Source organism: Silurus aristotelis, assembly GCF_946808225.1.
Source record: "Silurus aristotelis genome assembly, chromosome: 1".
NCBI classification, from domain to species: Eukaryota; Metazoa; Chordata; class Actinopteri; order Siluriformes; family Siluridae; genus Silurus; species Silurus aristotelis.
In genome coordinates this window covers 37,873,931-37,893,334 of record NC_139574.1, presented here as the reverse complement: position 1 = coordinate 37,893,334, position 19,404 = coordinate 37,873,931, and the positions used below count along the sequence as shown (strand labels likewise).

The following is a 19,404-nucleotide window of genomic DNA, read 5'->3' as shown; positions in this document are numbered from 1 at the left end:
TGAGTTAACTTCTGTACCAGTATGATCCTCCACGCCTACTTAGATCAAAAGGTGCTGGCTATCTGTTGGTTCCTCCAATAATGAAGATTACAGCAGGGGGCAGATCTTTCTCTTATAAAGCCCCACAGTTATGGAACAGCCTTCCTATCAGTGTTCGGGACTCAGACACAGTCTCAGTGTTCAAGTCGAGGTTGAAAACATTTATTCAGTCAAGCCTTTAATCAGTAGATTTTTTCTCAGGTAAAGGCTCAGATCTGGAGGGAACATTGATATAGAGTGTTTGGTGAACTGGGATATTTGTACGCTGTCGTCCCCTCACATTCACGTGTTCACTCAGGTTTGTTGATGGTGGTGTGGTGGGCCGTCTCTTATCCCAGAGATCCCTCATGTCTGTGTTGCCTTCTGGTTCTCCCTTTTAGTTATGCTGCCATAGCGAGTCTTGCCGGAGTCCAAACTGCACAGTGACTTTAACTCTCATGCAACAATAGGTACACTTAATAATCCATATCCTTCTCTTCCTGTCACCCTCTTCTCTCTCTCTCTCTCTCTCTCTCTCTCTCTCTCTCTCGGTCGAGTTAAACATGCTCCTGAGGCTTCAGTGACCACTGTTCCTGCCCCTCTCCCCCCCGTGGATCTTCCCACTTCATCCAGGCCTGCCTTTGGATAGTGTTCTCTTTGACTGGAGGCCACTCTGTGCAGCTGGGGAAGGTTTGTCATCAACGCCTTGGGTGGTTCCATGAAATTCCGGAGTAAGAACGGGAGCTTTGAGGATGGATTGGACTGTAGTTGATGTCAACAGTCTCCTACACTGACTCAGAAATACATTTTGCTTTTGATCATCATCACTGCACCCCGCAACATTGTATACCTGCCACAAATGGACATTCGGTGTAACCCAGATGAGGATGGGTTCCCTCTTGAGTCTGGTTCCTCTCAAGGTTTCTTCCTTATGCCATCTCGGGGAGTTTTTCCTTGCCACAGTCGCCAGTCGCCACCGGCTTGCTCATCAGGACAAACTTACTCATAAAGAACATATTCATTTTTAATCACCGCATTATCTGTGTAAAGCTGCTTTGAGACAATGTTCATTGTTAAAAGCGCTATACAAATAAAAATTAATTGAATTGAATTGAAAGTTAGCCGTTGCACCCCTTCTCTATATGCTGACTCGTCGTTCTTGCTGATTAGACCCACCACGGTCGTGTCATCAGCGAACTTGATGATGTGGTTTGAGCTGTGCATTGCTACACAGTCGTGAGTCAGCATAGTGAACATCAGTGGGCTGAGCACACAGCCCTGGGGGGCCCCAGTGCTCAGTGTGGTGGTGCTGGAGATGCTGTTCCCGATCCTGACTGACTGAGGTCTCTTAGTCAGGAAGTCCAGGATCCAGTTACAGAGGGAGGTGTTCAGGCCCAGAAGGTTCAACTTCTCGATCAGGTGCTGAGGAATGATTGTGTTGAATGCTGAGCTGAAGTCAATGAACGTTTGTTTTCTGAGAATCTACTGCACCTACTGGTAACTTGTTTGTCACGTAGCAATAAAAAATATACTAAAAACCTGGATTAATCTGGTTAGTCACATTGTACTGCAATTATTTTGAACATAACTGTATATAATATACATATACATATATAATATACATATACAAAGTATTTGAGATCTATCAGTCTGGAAAAGGTTATAAAGCCGTTTCTAAAGCTTTGGGAATCTCAAACCCCACTCTTTCCCATAACTTCATGGTGTGACTGATCAACTTAATTCCCCTGTATTTACTGCAGGGCTGCACATCTCCCTTATTCTTAAAGATTGGTACCAGCACACTTCTTCTCCATTCCTCATGCATCCTCTCACCTTCCAAAATCTTGTTAAACAATCTTTTTAAAAACTCCACTGCATCTCTCCTAAACATCTCCATGCTTCCACCGGTATTTCATCTGGTCCAACCGACTTTCCACTCTTCATCCTCTTAATCACTGCTCTCACTTCCTCCTTACTAATCCTATCCACTTCCTGCTTCACCATCTCCACACCATCCAACCTTATCTCTCTCTCTCACTTTCCTCGTTCATCAGCTGCTCAAAATACTCCCTCCATCTTCTCAACACACTCTCCTCACTTGTCAACACATTTCCATCTCCATTCTTTATTGCTCTAACTTGCAGCACATCCTTCCCAGCTCGATCTCTTTGCCTGGCCAATCGATACAAATCCTTTTTTCCTTCCTTAGTGTTCAACTTCTCCTACAGCTCCTCATATGCATTTTCCTTTGTTCTTCACCACATCCCTCTTTACCTGCTGCTGCATGCTGCAAAAGCTACTTTTCTCATCACTCTGTCAAACCCAATTCTGTTCCTCCTTCTGCTCTCCTGCACTTCCTCATTCCACCACCACGACTCTTTGTCTTCCTTTCTATTTCCAGATGTTACACCAAGTACCTTTCTAACTGCCTCCCTTATCACTTCTGCCGCAGTTCCACAGTCATCCAGCACCTCTTCACCACCACCGAGCCCCTGTCTGACCTCTTCCCTTAACCTCACACTACAGTCTTCCTCCTTCAGTTTCCACCATCTTATTCTTCTTCCAGTCCTCTCTCTCCTCCTGTTCTTCTTCACCTCCAAAACCATGGGACATGACATGGGGTTACCAGCATGACACTAAAACAGGTAGTAGTAATGACTACTTTTTACTTAATGCACTTAATGTCAGAGCCCAAACCTCTTTACCTAAACTTGAGTAAAAAATGTATAGTCAGTACTTCAACTTTTACCTGAGTATTTTAAAACATGAGTATCTGTACTTCTACTGAGTGAAGGATGTGTGAACCTTTGCCACCGCTGGCTGTAATTATGAAATGTTTGCCAAAATTTTACAGTTATAATGTAGATAAATAGTACTAATATACTACCCACTCTGTGCAATTTGTATAAGGTATTTCAGTGTGTAAACTAATCCTAATGTAATAGCGGAGCAAAAGTGTATTTATATATAAGTAAATCTGTATTATTTAGTTTTTGCAACACTGAGCTGCACACATATTCAAACCTGTAATGTTTGCTTATACTATACATTTAAATGAACCATATTAACTTGGTCAAAAAGCACATTGCACCATTTTCTTTATATTTAAGTGGAAATTAGTTGTCTAAAATTTGTATGCACACGTAATTTTCGTATGCAGCATGTAGTGTAAATATCCATTAGATTTTAGTTATTTTGGTTATTAATTAGCTTTTATTTCTATTTGGTGATGAAACTCGGGTGTTCTTGTATTCAGAGCAGTGAGAACTGCATACAATTCTAGACTGAGACTCCTGAAGTTACTGAGTGTCACAGTTGGACCCTGGAAACACAGATTTTAATGCTCCCACATTAAAGTTGATTGCTTTCCATTTTATTCTTTCTGAATAATAGAATTTTGTTAATAACTGGAATTTAATTTAGCAAATAACAATGATGATTTGTTGATACTTCATAATCATGTATGATATAGAATCAAAACATTGTTTCTATCACCAGCATTTCTATTTTCTTCCTTAGAAAAAATGAAAGTATAGGTTAACAAACAATAGCAAGAGAAAAATAAGTGAACTGCTCATGAAATATTCACAAATTTTTTTTCCTGAAGACGTTTTTAATGACACCGAGATTCATACAGTCCATTTAGAATAATCATCTTTTAACATTCACCTTAATCTCAAAGGTGTTCAGTGAAGTCGAGATTAGAGCTCTGTGCAGGCCAGTTTAGTTCTTCCACACCAAACTCATCCAACCATGTCTTTATGAACCTCAGTTTGTGCACTGTGCATGGTCATGCTGGATTAATAAAGGGCCGTCTCCAAACTATTCCCACAATATTAGAAGCATAGCATTGTCCAAAATGATTTGGTATGCTAAAGTAATTAACATTTCACTACACTTCAAATCTAGGGCTGAGTCTTACCCCTAAAGTACAGCCCCATACCATCACCACTCCTCAACCAAACCCTACAGTTGACTAATAAACTTATTCGAAGTTAAAGAAACACAAAAAGTGAACGTCGGTGCCAAATACCTAAAGGTTTATACATTTAACATTTTGGATTTAAAAAAGACTTCGGGTGAGATTTGTCTGCACTTTAATTCTTATAGGTCCAGACATATACAACAAAAATCTATTCCCTGATCTTGCTGTGTAACCGTGTGATCAAGCTCAAGTTTGCAGTAAATCAGTAACACTGGGCTCAGGGGACAATGGATTGGAAGCCGTTTTATTAGATAATGTTCAGAAAGCACATATGGGTGAGATGCTCAGGTAGCCTCATACATGTTGCCATAAAGTGTAGTTGTAGTGTAACTATAGATGGACCAACAATGTTCTGAAGGCTTGGAAAGGTGTCCAGTTTGTTAGAGCGAATTACAATTAACATTACAATTTAAAGTTCCCCCGATATTTACACTACAATTTCCCTTTACATCCCTTCAAATAAGAAATTTAAGAAGATGATTTGTTTTATGGTTGTATGTTAGAGCACTTGTGGTTCCTAAATGAGTGTTGATAAACATAGCTCCGTCCACAGTGTCCACAGAGGTACAGCTTCTGTCCTGTATGACCCTGCTGGTGGCTGAGGAGGACACTCCGAGCACTAAAACTCTTCCCACACTGTTCACAGTGATAAGGCTTCTCTCCTGTGTGGATACGCTGGTGTGATTTGAGATGATCCTGTTGAGTAAAACGTTTCCCACACTGTTCACAGTAATACGGCTTCACTCCTGTGTGGATACGCTGGTGTATTATAAAATTACTATGATAAGTAAAACTCTTCCCACACTGTTCACAGTGATACGGCTTCACTCCTGTGTGGATACGCTGGTGTGATTTGAGAGTACTCGGGTGAGTAAAACTCTTCCCACACTGTTCACAGTAATACGGCTTCACTCCTGTGTGGATACGCTGGTGTGATTTGAGAGCACTCGAGTCAGTAAAACCCTTCCCACACTGTTCACAGTAATACGGCTTCACTCCTGTGTGGATATGCTGGTGTGATTTGAGAGCACTCGGGTGGGTAAAACCCTTCCCACACTGTTCACAGTAATACGGCTTCACTCCTGTGTGGATACGCTGGTGTGATTTGAGAGCACTCGAGTCAGTAAAACCCTTCCCACACTGTTCACAGTAATACGGCTTCACTCCTGTGTGGATACGCTGGTGTGATTTGAAAGTACTCAGGTGAGAAAAACTCTTCCCACACTGTTCACAGTGATACGGCTTCTCTCCTGTGTGAATACGCTGGTGTGATTTGAGATGACCCTGTTGAGTAAAACTCTTCCCACACTGTTCACAGTGATATGGCTTCTCTCTTGTGTGAATACGCTGGTGTGATTTGAGATGATCCTGTTTAGTAAAACTCTTCCCACACTGTTCACAGTGATACGGCTTCTCTCCTGTGTGGATACGCTGGTGTGATTTGAGATGATCCTGTTTAGTAAAACTCTTCCCACACTGTTCACAGTAATACGGCTTCTCTCCTGTGTGGATACGCTGGTGTGATTTGAGATTAGCTTGTTGAGTAAAACTCCTCCCACACTGTTCACAGTAATACGGCTTCTCTCCTGTGTGGATACTCTGGTGTGATTTGAGACTACTCTGACAATTAAAACTTTTCCCACACTGATCACAGTAATACGGCTTCTCTCCTGTGTGGATATGCTGGTGTCTTTTGAGACTACTCTGTTGAGTAAAACTCTTCTCACACTGTTCACAGTGATACGGCTTCACTCCTGTGTGGATACGTTGGTGTCTTTTCAGAACAGCAATTTTAGTAAAACTCTTCCCACAATCTGAGCAGTGGTGCATCTGGAAAACAATATAAAATGATTCAATATACTGTAATAATTTTAGATTTGGTCTTGCATGTTATCAGAAATGTCTGCTATAGTAATCCGATATGGTTTAAAACAAGTTATATGAGAGGTATTTTGAGGCCTTTTAGAAAACCTTTAACCTGTTAGGCCTCGACACAGATTTTGGGACTCACAGCTGAAAATGCGCTACCTAAATGTAAATGTTAACAGTTCCTGATAAAAGTGGACTACATACACCTTTTTAAAGATATTTAAATTAAGACACTTTGAGCTTTACTTTCCATTATTCACAGTTGATATTGTTTAAAAAGATAAGTTATAGATTATTAAGTACTGTAAAAAAAAAAATCCTTGAATGAAATGTTTTATTCCTTCATATATAAATACATGAAATCATTCCTGGAGCAATCCAGAACAGCACTGGGTTGAAAGCCACATGTCTCATGAGTTTATATATCAAATTTTATCAAGATTTTCATAACAAATGAGATTCCTACAAACATTTATCTAAGACTATGTCTGATCCTTTTCTCCCTCCCCCTGTTTGAGAGACACCTGCTAAACTCAGGTGATCATTCATACTCTATTCATACAGTCTGCATAGAAATGAATTGCTGACCATTAAAGGCTTTTGTTATACATGTTTGGGGCTATTGATGTTGATTTGGCATTCATATTGATGGCCAGGTAGCCAGACAAGCTCTTGTTTTACAGCCATGGCCATTCATATTGATGTCTGGCCAATCCAATCTCAAAAATACACACACACACACACACACACACACACACACTTACTTTTCAAGCATTTCTCTTATTAAAACAAACAGGCAATAAAACCAATAAAATCGTATAAAACTACGAAGGGAGATATATTGTAACTTACAGATGTAAAATCGCATCTCCGTGCAGATCTCCAAGTCTCTGTTGTTCGCCCCCAAAAATATTTTCCACATCGCTGCTTTTTTTTTTGCAAATCTCAGATAAAACAACCTTTTTTCAATTTTCAATTCCCGGAGACAGAGAAAAAAAGACTGTAGAACCTGTTGTGCTTCTCTGATAACATCAGAGCTTAACAGGATTCAGTCCACGATCACAAAGCTACCTGAAACTATGTTCAAGCAATGTTTGGGTGATTTTGGAATCAACAAAATACATTTCTGATTCAGAACATTTGCTAATAGTAGCTCTCATTAGACAAAGCTCAAAATCTGGACTGGTGCAAACAATCAGTACCTACTAAACTGATCTGCATGCTGTCTTTCAAATGATGTGTGAAAATCCCTGTGGTTAAGACAACAATACATTGATGACGACTGCAGGTAATTATCTGTGGCTGTCAAAAGCAGCAACCTACTTCCTCCTAATGGCCTATGAGGGCATTTTCAATCAGCTTGTTAGCATGTACCTCCGCTTTCAGACTCTCAGCTGAAAATCACCTACCTAAATGTAAATGTGAACAGTTCCTGACCAAAGGGTTCTACATACACAATTTAAATACATTTGGAAAGAAGATACTCTGACTCAGCCATTAGTGTTGCACAAGTCAGTGCACTCTTAGTGCAGGTCTCAACCACGGATACATGTGGAGGGTTGCGTTATGAAGGACATCCAGTGTAAAACGTGCCAAATCAAACATGCAGATCACGAATCAGAATTTCATACAGGATCAGTCGAGGACCAGGTTACCAACACCCACCACAGGTATCGTTCGCCAACAGGGTACCGGTGGAAATTGGGCTACGGTTGGCCGAAGGAGGAGAAGGAGAAAGACGTCTACAGAGGCAGCGAAAAAAAAAAAGAAGTAGAGGAGAGTGGAGGTTCGGGTTGGTACTTTAAATGTTGGTACTTTGACTGGTAAAGGGAGAGAGGGAGCTGATATGATAAAGAGAAGAAAGGTAGATATGTTGTGTGTTTAGGAAACCAAATTGAAAGCGAATAAGACCAGGAACATTGGAGGTGTTTAAACTGTTCTATCATGGTGTGGATGAAAGAGAAATGGTTTAAGGGTGATTCTAAAGGAAGAGTACAATAAGAGTGTAGTGGAGGTGAAGAGAGTTTCTGATAGGGTGATGAAGGTGAAGATGGAAGGGGAGATGATAAATATCATCAGTGCTTATGCTTCACAGGTGGGCTGTAAGATGGGGGAGAACGAAAAATTCTGGAGTGAGTTAGATAAAGTGGTAGATGGTGAACCTAGGAATAAAAGATTGGTGATTGGGCAGACTTTAAAGGGCATGTAGGTGAAGGGAACAGAGGAGATGGTAGGTGTGGAATTAAGGAGAGGAATGTGGAAGGGCAGATGGTGGTAGATTTTTGCTAAAAAGAGGAAAATGGCAGTGGTAAACATGTATTTTAAGAAGAAGGAGGATCATAGAGTGACGTATAAGAGTGGATGGTGAGAAGATGCCTGAGGAATGGAGAAGGAGTGTGCTGGTACTGATCTTTAAAAATAAGGGAGATGTGCAGACTTGCAGTAACTACAGGGGAATTAAGTTAATCAGTCACACCATGAAGTTATGGGAAAGAGTAGTGGAAGCCAGGCTGAGAGAAGAGGTGACCATCTGTGAGCAGCAGTAATGTTTCATGGACATGGGGTATATTAGTAAGAGAATGCTGAGGATGAAAAGAGGGAGATGTAGAGGGCAGGGGGAATGGAGACAGATGATCCGCTGTGGCGACCCCTTATGGAAGAAGCCGAATGAAGAAGAAGGAAATAAGACACTCTGGGTTTTACTGTACATCGTTTTTAACACAGGTCCTTTTCTCCCTCCCCCTCCTAGACTCCGGGGGCCACTAGACTATTGTTAAACATGTTTGGCTATTCAGACAGACTGCATTCATACTGCATGCATACTGATGGCCGGACATTTCAATGGACAGGAGGAGAATTCATGATCAGAAGCCATTAATCTCAAGTAGCAAGGAGGTGAACAGCTCTGCTAGTGCTAACGTTAACACAGTGGAAACATGGTTCTAATTTTTTAAAAGTAATACTAATAAATGAACTTAAAGTACGAGGCAGAAACTAAACACACTTGCAGTCCACCACTTAATACTTTACTTTAAAACTTTAAACTTCCTCTGGGAAATCACTGGGATACGCATGTGAATATTTGATCTCTTAACTGGTTGCATGTGTAAAAGCTGTTGGTATCAAACATTGTTTACTTTATCAACTGAGTAAAAAGCCGAAGAACAGATTAAATAGGACAATTGATTAAAGCATGGGTGTCAAACTCAGGCCCGCAGGCCCAGATTTTGTGTAACTATATTTGGTCCAAAAGAGATCATATCAAATGTGTATTAGAGCTGGCCTGCCAGTATATAGCGCATACACCACTAATACTACAAATCCCAGAATGCATTGTTAGTGCGTTAGCGCGTCAGTCGAGACCGCTGAAAAACTCAGCGCTGAATTTACCCGGTGATTTACCGACTTTGAAGCCCAGAAATGCAGATTTGAACTGCTCAGTAATCCGATTGTGGTTGAGTGTAGAGAGACACTCAAATCAAAGTACGACTCTGTGTGTGCTGCACATTTTCCATTTTTCCTCCCCAACACACTGCTCCAACTGCGTGCCCAAGATGCTCAAATGCTCTCTATGTTCGGCAGCACATATCTTTGTGAGCAACTGTTCTCTTTAATGAAGATGAACAAAACCCCACTCAGGAGTCTCACTGATGAACACCTTCACTTAAACCTGAGTATTTCCTCAGCTCAGAGCCTAAACCCCAGACATGATGCCAGGTATCTGTCTTCAACCAATCAGAGTAAATCAGAGTGTGAAAACTGAGCTTGAATGAATGTTGTCTTAGAAGTTCAGCATCTAAAGACAAGCACCCAGGATTGCTTGGAGAGGTTTTCAGTGCCAACAGCTTAATGTCAAGTCAAGTCAAGTTTATTTGTATAGCGCTTTTCACAACAGACATTGTCTCAAAGCAGCTTTACAGAAATCAACAGTCAAGGTGAATGGTGTGCATTTGTCCCTGATGAGCAAGCCGTGGCGACAGTGGCAAGGAAAAACTCCCTTAGATGCTTAATGTATTCCAGATGTAACAGAGTTCATTTTCCAAGTAATGCGAAGCATAAGGAACTCCTCTTTCATGGAGCATGTAACCTTTGTTACAATATGTTATATAAGGTCTACAAGAGGTGACATACCATGTAGTATAAGGATTACAAGTTGTGTATGTGACGTCATTAAAGGGCGCCAACACTTGAAGTGAAGTAAAGAAAGCACAGAAGAATATGCGTGTGTGAGACTCTTTTATTTAAGGGTGAATACATAATTAATAGAGTGAACTGCGCATAAGTCAAGTCAAGTCAAGTTTATTTGTATAGCGCTTTTAACAACAGACATTGTCTCAAAGCAGCTTTACAGAAAACAACAGTGAAGGTGAATGGTGTGCGTTTGTCCCTGATGAGCAAGCCGTGGCGACAGTGGCAAGGAAAAACTCCCTTAGATGTAATGAGGAAGAAACCTTGAGAGGAACCAGACTCAAAGGGGAACCCATCCTCATATGGGTGACATCAAGAGTTTGGTCATAAATCTTTCAACAATACAGAACACTGGAGAGAGAGAACTAACATGAGTACTGGAGTATAAGATTATAAGTGAATGTTCTATCTACAGTCTTTGGTATAAAAAGCTCAACATTTGTGATCATCATAGATCCAGCATCAGCTTCTCCATGCCAGGGCCTTTAAACACTCGGCATCTACTTCTCCATGATCATCCATAGGTCCATAATCTTCACGAGGTGGGACGTGACTGGAGCTGGCCAAACCTCAGGATGCCTCGGGATGGGGAGAGAAAGAGAAGCAGTGGAGAGGAATTAGCGTAGCTGCTGTTCATGATATTAACAGCACAAGTTGATAATGTGCATGTGATCATATATTCTGGAGCATAAGACATGGTGGCAGCGGTAAATTAACGGAAGAAAGAGAGAGACTGAGTTAAGTTACCACAGAGAAAGCTATTGAGTGCCGAACATGGAGGGTGCATTCGGATTGAAGCCGCCAGCGAATTTTGAATGGAATACATCGTGCATACCCAAAGCTTGGAAAGCATGGCAAGAGGAGTTTTCCTTGTACTTGGGATTTATCGCTTGCAGATGCGGATGTCAAAACAAAGGTTAAAGTTTTCCAATATCTAATCGGAGAAACAGGGAGAGAACTGAGTAAGACGCTATGCGCTGCTCACCCAGCTTATAAAGAACCGACGTGGGAATGGCTGTTAACCGCGTTCAGAAACCACTGCAATCCGGCACCGAATGAGACGGTGGAAAGGTACAAATTTTTCTCCAGTAATCAGAATTCAAGCGAAATGAGTGATAAATACGTTACCCATTTGAAAGTGCTGGCAGACACGTGTAATTTTGGGTCAGCTAGAGACTCTTTGATTAGAGACAGAATTGTATGTGGCATACTGAACTCACATGTGAGAGAACGTCTATTAAGAGAGTTGGACCTGACACTTGAGAAATGCGTGAGGATATGTAGAGCATCAGAACTGTCAAAAAAGAATATGATGACAAATCGAGGGACAGAAAGCTGAAGAAGTGCATGCAGTACAGAGAGTCAAACAAACTCCTGGGACTAGGTGTAAATTCTGTGGGAAACAGCATGAGTGGAAAAAACTAAGCTGCCCAGCTTATGGAAAACAGTGCAGAAAATGTGGCAAGATGAACCATTTTGCAACCACATGCAAAACAAAAGAGACTAAGAGAAAAGGAATACACAGTGTAGCAGAATTGGAAGAGGAACTGTTTCAGGAAATCCTAAGCCTCAGTTCACAAAAGAGGGAGGACAAACAGGAGAAACAACTGTTTGCAACCATGCTGATAGGAGAAAGACCAGTAAGATTTCAACTAGACTGCGGGGCCAGTTGTAATGTAATTCCCATTTAGCTGTTACACCCGGATACAGTGATGGAAAAGACTGAACAGATCCTGGTCATGTACAATAAGAGCACACTAAAACCTGTAGGAAAATGTAGAATAAAAATAAGAAACCCCAGAAACAGAAAACTCTACCGGCTGGAATTTATTGTAGTGCAGGGAAGCTCATCAATGCCCCTGCTAGGAAACAAGGCCATGCAAGCAATGGATCTGGTAAGAATACAGCATGAAAATATTATGGCGATTCCCAGAGGAAAAGATAAGCTGGACAAGAGTAACATTCATAGGGAGTATGCTGATGTCTTTGAAGGAGATGGATGCCTGGAAGGAGAATATAACCTAAAAATGGATCCTGCAGTTAAACCGGTGAGGTTACCAAAGCGAAGAGTTCCAGTGGCTCTGATGAAACATCTAAAAGATGAGCTGGGAAGCCTGGTGGAGAGAGGCATCATAGCTCATGTAGAAAAGAGCACGGATTGGATTAGCAGCATGGTGGTGGTGAAGAAACAATCTGGAAAGCTAAGAATTTGCATTGACCCAAGACCACTTAAAGCACTAAAGCGGCAACACTTTTCCCTTGCCCACCATAGATGATGTTCTCCCAGATCTGACCAAAGCGAGAGTCTTTACCGTTTGTGATGTAAAGGACGGGTTCTGGCACATAAGGCTTTCAGAAGAGTCAAGCTATCTCACTACCTTCGCAACGCCATGTGGCAGGTATAAATGGATTAGAATGCCCATGGGGATTAGCCCTGCTCCTGAAGTGTTCCAACACAGGCTGACTCAGGCATTGGAGGGGCTCCCAGGAATCCGGATAATAGCAAAGGACATCCTTGTCTGTGGAGAAGGTGACAATGATGAAGCAGCTGAGAAAGATCATGATGCAAAACTAAGACAGCTGCTTGACCATTGTAGAAACAGAAACATCAAACTGAACTTCAACAAAGTCAAGCTGAGACAGAAAGAGGTGCCATACATTGGACTCAGACTGACTTCTGAAAGACTAAAGATTGATCCAGAGAAGGCGAGAGCCATAGTGGAGATGCCCAGACCATCAGATGTGAAGGGACTCCAGAGACTATTGGGTATGGTGAACTATTTGTCCAAATTTTGCCCACACTTATCAGAAAGCTGTGACACGTTGAGACAACTGACACACAAAGACACTGTCTGGGAGTGGACTGATGTACAGGAAGTAGCATTCAACAAATTGAAACCAATGATTGCCTCAGCACCCGCTCTGAAGTACTACAACCCAGATGACAAGCTTGTTCTTCAGTGTGACTCCTCGGAGTCAGGACTGGGTGCTGCACTTTTGCAGGCAGGACAACCAGTTGCTTATAGCAGCAGGGCTCTTACACTCACAGAAAAAGGATATGCTCAAATAGAAAAAGAATGCCTGGCAATCCTTTTTGGAATGGAGAAATTCCACCAGTATACCTATGGCAGGAAAGTAGAAGTGCATTCAGACCATAAACCCCTAGAGACAATTGTAAGAAAGCCATTGCTCAATGCGCCTTAGAGATTGCAGAGAATGCTTTTGAGACTACAGCGATATGACAATGTTGTCTATGTACCTGGTCGACTAATGCATTTAGCAGACACTCTCAGCAGAGATCAGTAGAGACAGAAATTGACACAATCAACATGTTGCACTACCTGTCCATATCAGAAGGGATTCTAGAAAAGATACAGAGAGAAACTGCTAAGGATGAAACATTTCAGTTGTTGCAGAAAGTGATAGTCCGGGGATGGCCAGAGGAGAAAACTCAGCTGGAAGAAGAGGTAAGACAATTCTTTGCTGTATGAGAAGAGCTCAAGATGTGTGCAAGATGGAGTGATTTTTAGAGGAGAGAGAGCTCTAATACCAGCAAAGCTGAGGACCGAGATTGTGGAGAGAATTCATGCATCACACCTAGGCATTGAAAGCTGCTTGCGCAGAGCGAGAGACTGTGTATACTGGCCTGGGATGAGTGCTGCTATCAGAGCATACATCGGAAAATGTGCCGTTTGCAGAACTGTGGATGTACGACAGCAGAAAGAGACTATGTGCGCACATGACATTCCTATGAGGCCTTGGGCAAAAGTGGGAACAGATTTATTGTTATTCAACTACAGAGCATCTCTCATCACAGTTGACTATTTCTCCAACTTCTGGGAAATTGATTGTCTCGCTGATACCAGCTCAGGAGCAGTGATGCACAAGTTAAAGGCCTATTTTGCACGACACGGCATCCCAGACACAGTAATCTCTGATAACGGGCCACAATACAGCTCTCAGGAATTCAGACAGTTCAGCACTGCTTGGGAATTTAAACATGTGACGTCATCTCCGCAAAGCAACGGCAAAGCCGAGTCTGCAGTAAAGATGGCCAAACAGATCATGGGAAAGGCAAAGAGAGCAAAGACTGACCCATACCTGGCTATTCTAGAACACAGGAACACCCCATCTCAGGGATTCAATGCCAGTCCTGCCCAAAGACTCATGAGCAGGAGAACCAAGACATTACTGCCAACACTTAACAGTCTTCTGAAGCCACATGTTGGAAACACAGAGCAGGCTGTGAAAGACAACCAATGCAAACAGGCCTTCTACTACAACAGAGGAGCAAAAGATCTTAGACTTCTGCATGAAGGTGAACAAGTAAGAGTTCAGTTAGACAAGAAACACAGAGCACATTGGTTGCCGGCAAAGGTTGAAAGAATGGCCAACAACAGATCATATACGGTGAAGCTGGAAAATGGAACTGTTGTACGGAGAAATCGGAAACATCTCAGGACTGTGCCTGGAGGACTGCAGAGAGCAGTCTCAACAAACACAAGTGTTAAATTTGATCAGACCAATCGGAAGATTCTTACGGATAAGGGACATTCAAAAGCAGTGCCAGAGTCAAGCACAACAAACACACTTTTCAGATGCTAGCAATAGAGTTGTGACAACTAGAAGTGGCAGAATGGTCATTAGCCTGTCACCCTTGAAAGACTTTGTTTAAATGTGTTTTATTGTTCTTAAGACACGAACATGCTATTTTGAGCATACGATGTACTTAATTTGATGTTTGCAATTGTTGAATTGTTAGGCTTGTGTTTATTATTGAAAGGAGAAAAAAATAAAAAAATAAATAAAAAATAAAAAAAGAGAGAAAGATGTTACAATATGTTATATAAGGTCTACGAAAGGTGACATACCATGTAGTATAAGGATTACAAGTTGTGTATGTGACGTCAACATGTGAAGTTAAGTAAAGAAAGCACAGAAGAATATGCGTGTGTGAGACTCTTTTATTTAAGGGTGAATACATAATTAATTGAGTGAACTGCGCATAAAACAACCTTTAACCTTGTTCCAAAAGTCGACTTGTACAGATTCCAAAAACAGCACATACATCCTCTACATCAGACATGTCCAAAGTCAAAGCCTCATGTCATAAAATCAATAATATGTGGCCCGCCAGCAGTTTCCCACAGTAAACAACACACACAAAAAGCAATTTAATATTTCGCCCTCATAACGTGAGCCCTGTGTGAACTTTCACCCCTGTGTTATTGGTATTTTTTTAACGCATTTCTAAAATGGTGACTGGAGCAAAAAACAGTAAAAAGAGGAAAGTTGACACAGAGGGCCGCCGTTTCCACGACAAGTGGAAATCGGAATACTTTTTCACTGAAATACGAAACAACTGTGTCTGCCTTATTTGCCAAGAGACTGTGGCTGTTTTCAAAGAGTTCAATATTAAGAGGCACTACCAGACGAAAACATGCTAACTACGACAAGCTAACGGCGAACGAACGCACCGAAAAACTGAAGCAACTGGAAGCTGCTTTGATAGCACAGCAGAGTTTTTTCACAAGAGCCCGTGACTCAAATGAAAATTCTACAAAGGCGAGTTACGAGGTGGCAATGCTGCTTGCCAAGCACTGCAAACCTTTTACAGAGGGTGAATTTATTGAAGACTGTGTGATGCAAATGGTGGAGAAAATTTGTCCTGAAAAAAAGCAAGAATTTTGGATTTTTAGTTGACATAACACGACATCTAAACGCGCTAAACACGAGCCTTCAGGGGCAAAATACCGTGGTAAGCCAACTGTATTCCGACATTAAAGCTTTCGGGACAAAGCTACTACTTTTCCAAAGCCACTTGACACAAACGCGGCCCAATACCACACATTTCCCATCATCAGCAGGAAATTATGACCAGTTTTCAAGAAAACAATATTTGTGCGCAAATTAGGAGGTATGCGGAAAGCATTTCATCTCCGAATGAGGAGTTTCAGCAGCGTTTTAGGGATTTTGCAGCTATTGAAAAGGAGATAATAAATTTTTCCTCCCCTTTTTCCGTGGATGCTGCTGACGCTCCAGACCACCTGCAACTGGAGCTTACTGAGCTGCAGTGTGACACGCACTGTCACAATCACTACTGTAGCGGCCCCTGCCCTACTTAGTTGCATCCAGTCTAAGCTCTTTAGGGTGGGGCGACGGGTTCAATAACTTGGGGTCTCTCGACCATAGAAATTAAAACACTCTGATACCTAATCTCTGAAATAAACGATAAAGAACCAGTCGTAAAAGAAACAGTTTTGTATTTATTTCTCTTTTTGCTATATAGACTATATTGAGATATGATTTATAATATATATATTTATAAATTTAAGTAATCAAGTTGACATATGAATAATAACATAGGTATGAATAACAATAGTCAATAGGAATTATAACAAAATAAGTCTGTCCAATACACTTACTGAATCCACAACATAAACAGTTCAAATATGGTAAAACACCTACCCAGCAATGAATATGCACTCAAATGAAAATCCTTAAACACTCACTGTTGACTATTTCTGTAACAGTGCAACTGCAACTCTAAATCAACACATCACACCAAAGTACAAATCTCAACATAAAATAGTAGTGGGCCCACTCACTCAAGCAAACACTCACTCACACAACCCCCCGATGCAGGCCTGTGTCTTTGCTGGTGTGCGTTGTGGCCTTTGAAAAGTTTAAACTGGCCTTTTCACTCAAATGAGCCAAAACAAAAAAACAATAACATGTACCTGTGCTCCGGTGATCACTCACAGTCTAAGCGAAGACATCATACACGATCCTCTGCGAATAGTGCTGTTTCCCGCGATCAAAGGCAAACCGAACAGTCTTGATGAATGCACGTTTTCTCCACCGAGTGCTTTTCCACTTACCCGATCACAACCCGAACTCAACTGATCTCTCGAAGTGTCCAACTCGAAGTAGTGCAACACCACGGTAATAAGCTGAATGCAGTTTATCACTCCAAGAAAACAAACCAAGATAACACGCGTTTAGCGGTTATTTTAATGTTTTTTTCCCCCCACATGAGCGTTTCTGCTCCCGAACTCTCTCGAGCGCGCCTCGTCCTTTCTTTCTCATTTAATTGACTCATTAGCCACCAATCACATTACACTCTCATATGAATGGGTGGGTACAAAATAATTAACATCCAATCACAGAAAAGAAAATAAAACTAGGTAGTAACCAGCACATGTCTTCCAGGTGCATTTAAACCAAACTTTAGCGAATACAAGGGGTTTCCTAACTCTTTCGCCGCCATGGAAATTAAAGGAATACACACTAATTTTCAGATCACATATAAAATGTTAATCTCTTTAAACACAAATAATCTGAATAGTGCAGTTATTTAAAATGAGCTTTTAAATAATTATGACTATAGCTTTTATATACACATGTTTAATGAAAGAAACCTAATTAGTAAGAGGGTTACACTCTCCCCCTTCTAACTCCTCATGCCCCCATGAGGCAAAAAAAAAATTTCTACATCTGAACTACTGTTTTGACAGCAGGGCAGGGGTTCGAAAGGGCACACTGGGGACACTGGGCCATGGGGTGGCACCATAGTGTTGCAGACTTTCTTCTTTACCTTAACCGTATCTTCAATATGTACGACCATCCCTCGATGAATAACTGTTAATGGTTTATCTGAGGGTCGGCCTAATTCATCATAGGTCAGTCTAATCAAAGGCTTTACCTCTCGCGGAGATTTGCGGCACACTGAAGGTTCTGTCTCATGTTCTGAGACATTCTCGAGACCATTGTCTCCCCCTTCTAATTCATGACCCTCTGCCACTTCCATAAGTTGATCAGGAAGTATTACTGGGTCATCTTCTGTCACACAATCTCTTATCACACACTCCTGGCCTTGATCATTGTCCTGACAGACAGTTTCTTGCTCTACTGTAAGCTGAGAAGTCGGCGGCCTACTTAGTATGCTGACTGGATCTGGGCGGTAGTACCAGAGATCGTCATCATCACTTTCGGAAGTATCCACTTTCTCACATTCAGTAAGAGAAACATTTTCCTTCACCAGTTTATTTTGTCTCTTTTTAACTGTTTGCAATCTGGTTACAGGTGGTTGCATACTTTTGTTCGAGTCATCCGACCTAAACAGTCTCACATTGTCTCCAATGGGTAACAGGTGATCTCTGTGAATAGTCCTCTCACCTCCCATTCCACTTTCAGGCCGTAGTCTGTATACAGGCAAGTCTTTGAACTTCCCCGTGACAACATAGGGTAAGGAATTCCATCGGTCTTGGAGCTTGTGCTTTCCAATGAAGGCAAGGTTTTTGATGAGCACTCTATCTCCTTCGGTAAGTATTTGGTGTATCACTTTTCGGTCATAGAGTCGTTTGTTTCGTTGGTGACTTTTCAGTGCAGTCCCAGATGCTAACTGATAGGCTTTCTGGAGTTCAGACTTCATTTTCTCAACATATTGCTGGTGTTTAATTCCTCTCTCACCTTCTGTAGGTATGCCAAAACACACATCGATGGGCAATCAAACCTCTCGTCCGAAGAGCAGGTAATAAGGGGAGTAACCGGTCGCCTCGTTCTTTGTACAGTTGTACGCATGTACCAGCAAACTTGTATGTTGACTCCACTTACTCTTTTGAGTTGGATCCAGGGTTCCAAGCATGGAGAGGAGGGTTCTGTTAAAGCGTTCGGGTTGTGGGTCACCTTGTGGATGGTTAGGTGTTGTCCATGATTTGCGGATTCCTAACATTCCTAGGCGCTCTTGTATTAGTCGGCTTTCAAAGTCCCTTCCCTGATCAGAGTGAATACGGGAGGGTAAACCATAGTGAACAAAGAACTTCTCTACAAGGACTTTAGCCACGGTCACGGCTCGCTGGTCTTTGGTTGGGAAGGCTTGAGCGTAGCGGGTGAAGTGATCAGTTATTACAAGCACGTTGGAAATGCCCTTGGAGTCAGGGTCTAGGGACAAGAAGTCAATGCACACTAGGTCTAACGGACCATTGCTGGTAATATGGTTTAATGGGGCAGACTTTGTAGGGAGGGTCTTTCTAGTAATGCAAAGACCACAGTTCTTGATGTATTGCTCTATGTCCATGGTCATACGTGGCCAATAGAAGCGATCTCTTAGTAGCTCGGTGGTCCGCTCCACTCCAAGATGACCTGCTTCATCATGTAAGGACTGTATGACTACAAGGTGGTACTTTTTGGGCAGAACAAGCTGTAGTTTTTCTTTCCCACACTGGCGTTTACTGACTCTGTACAGTAGGTTGTTCTTAATGACCAATTTTGGAAACTGATGCTGTAGAAATGCAAGGCTTGGATCTGAACCTTTTACAGATGCAGATGCTCTGCCACGTTCA

At 41.8% G+C, this 19,404-nt stretch overlaps 4 protein-coding genes across 8 annotated transcripts in view; 1 reads left to right on the top strand and 3 right to left on the bottom strand.

The window, feature by feature from the left end:
• The window catches only part of LOC310723807 (uncharacterized protein), a 544,801-nt gene that overhangs the window by 478,709 nt on the left and 46,688 nt on the right, over positions 1-19,404 (top strand). The gene's annotated exons all lie outside the window — the stretch shown is intronic.
• The window catches only part of LOC310724396 (uncharacterized protein), a 142,148-nt gene that overhangs the window by 97,545 nt on the left and 25,199 nt on the right, over positions 1-19,404 (bottom strand). The window lies entirely within an intron of this gene.
• The window catches only part of LOC310724089 (uncharacterized protein), a 32,519-nt gene that overhangs the window by 6,843 nt on the left and 6,272 nt on the right, over positions 1-19,404 (bottom strand). Inside the window, exon 3 of one of the 2 annotated variants that reach the window (XR_014532922.1) lies at positions 3,688-5,833. Coding sequence is in view for 1 of the 2 variants with exons in the window: in XM_083537855.1 (XP_083393981.1) it covers positions 4,490-5,833 (1,344 nt within the window). In the remaining variant the exon portion in view is untranslated. Of the gene's footprint in view, positions 1-3,610; positions 5,834-19,404 lie in introns of those variants that run through there. The other variant, XM_083537855.1, reaches the window with a different exon arrangement.
• LOC310724284 (uncharacterized protein) overlaps positions 10,156-19,404 on the bottom strand; it is a 699,798-nt gene continuing 690,549 nt past the window's right edge. Inside the window, exon 10 of the transcript XR_014533028.1 lies at positions 10,156-10,560. The gene's annotated coding sequence lies outside the window, so the exon portion shown is untranslated. The remainder of the gene's footprint in view (positions 10,561-19,404) is intronic.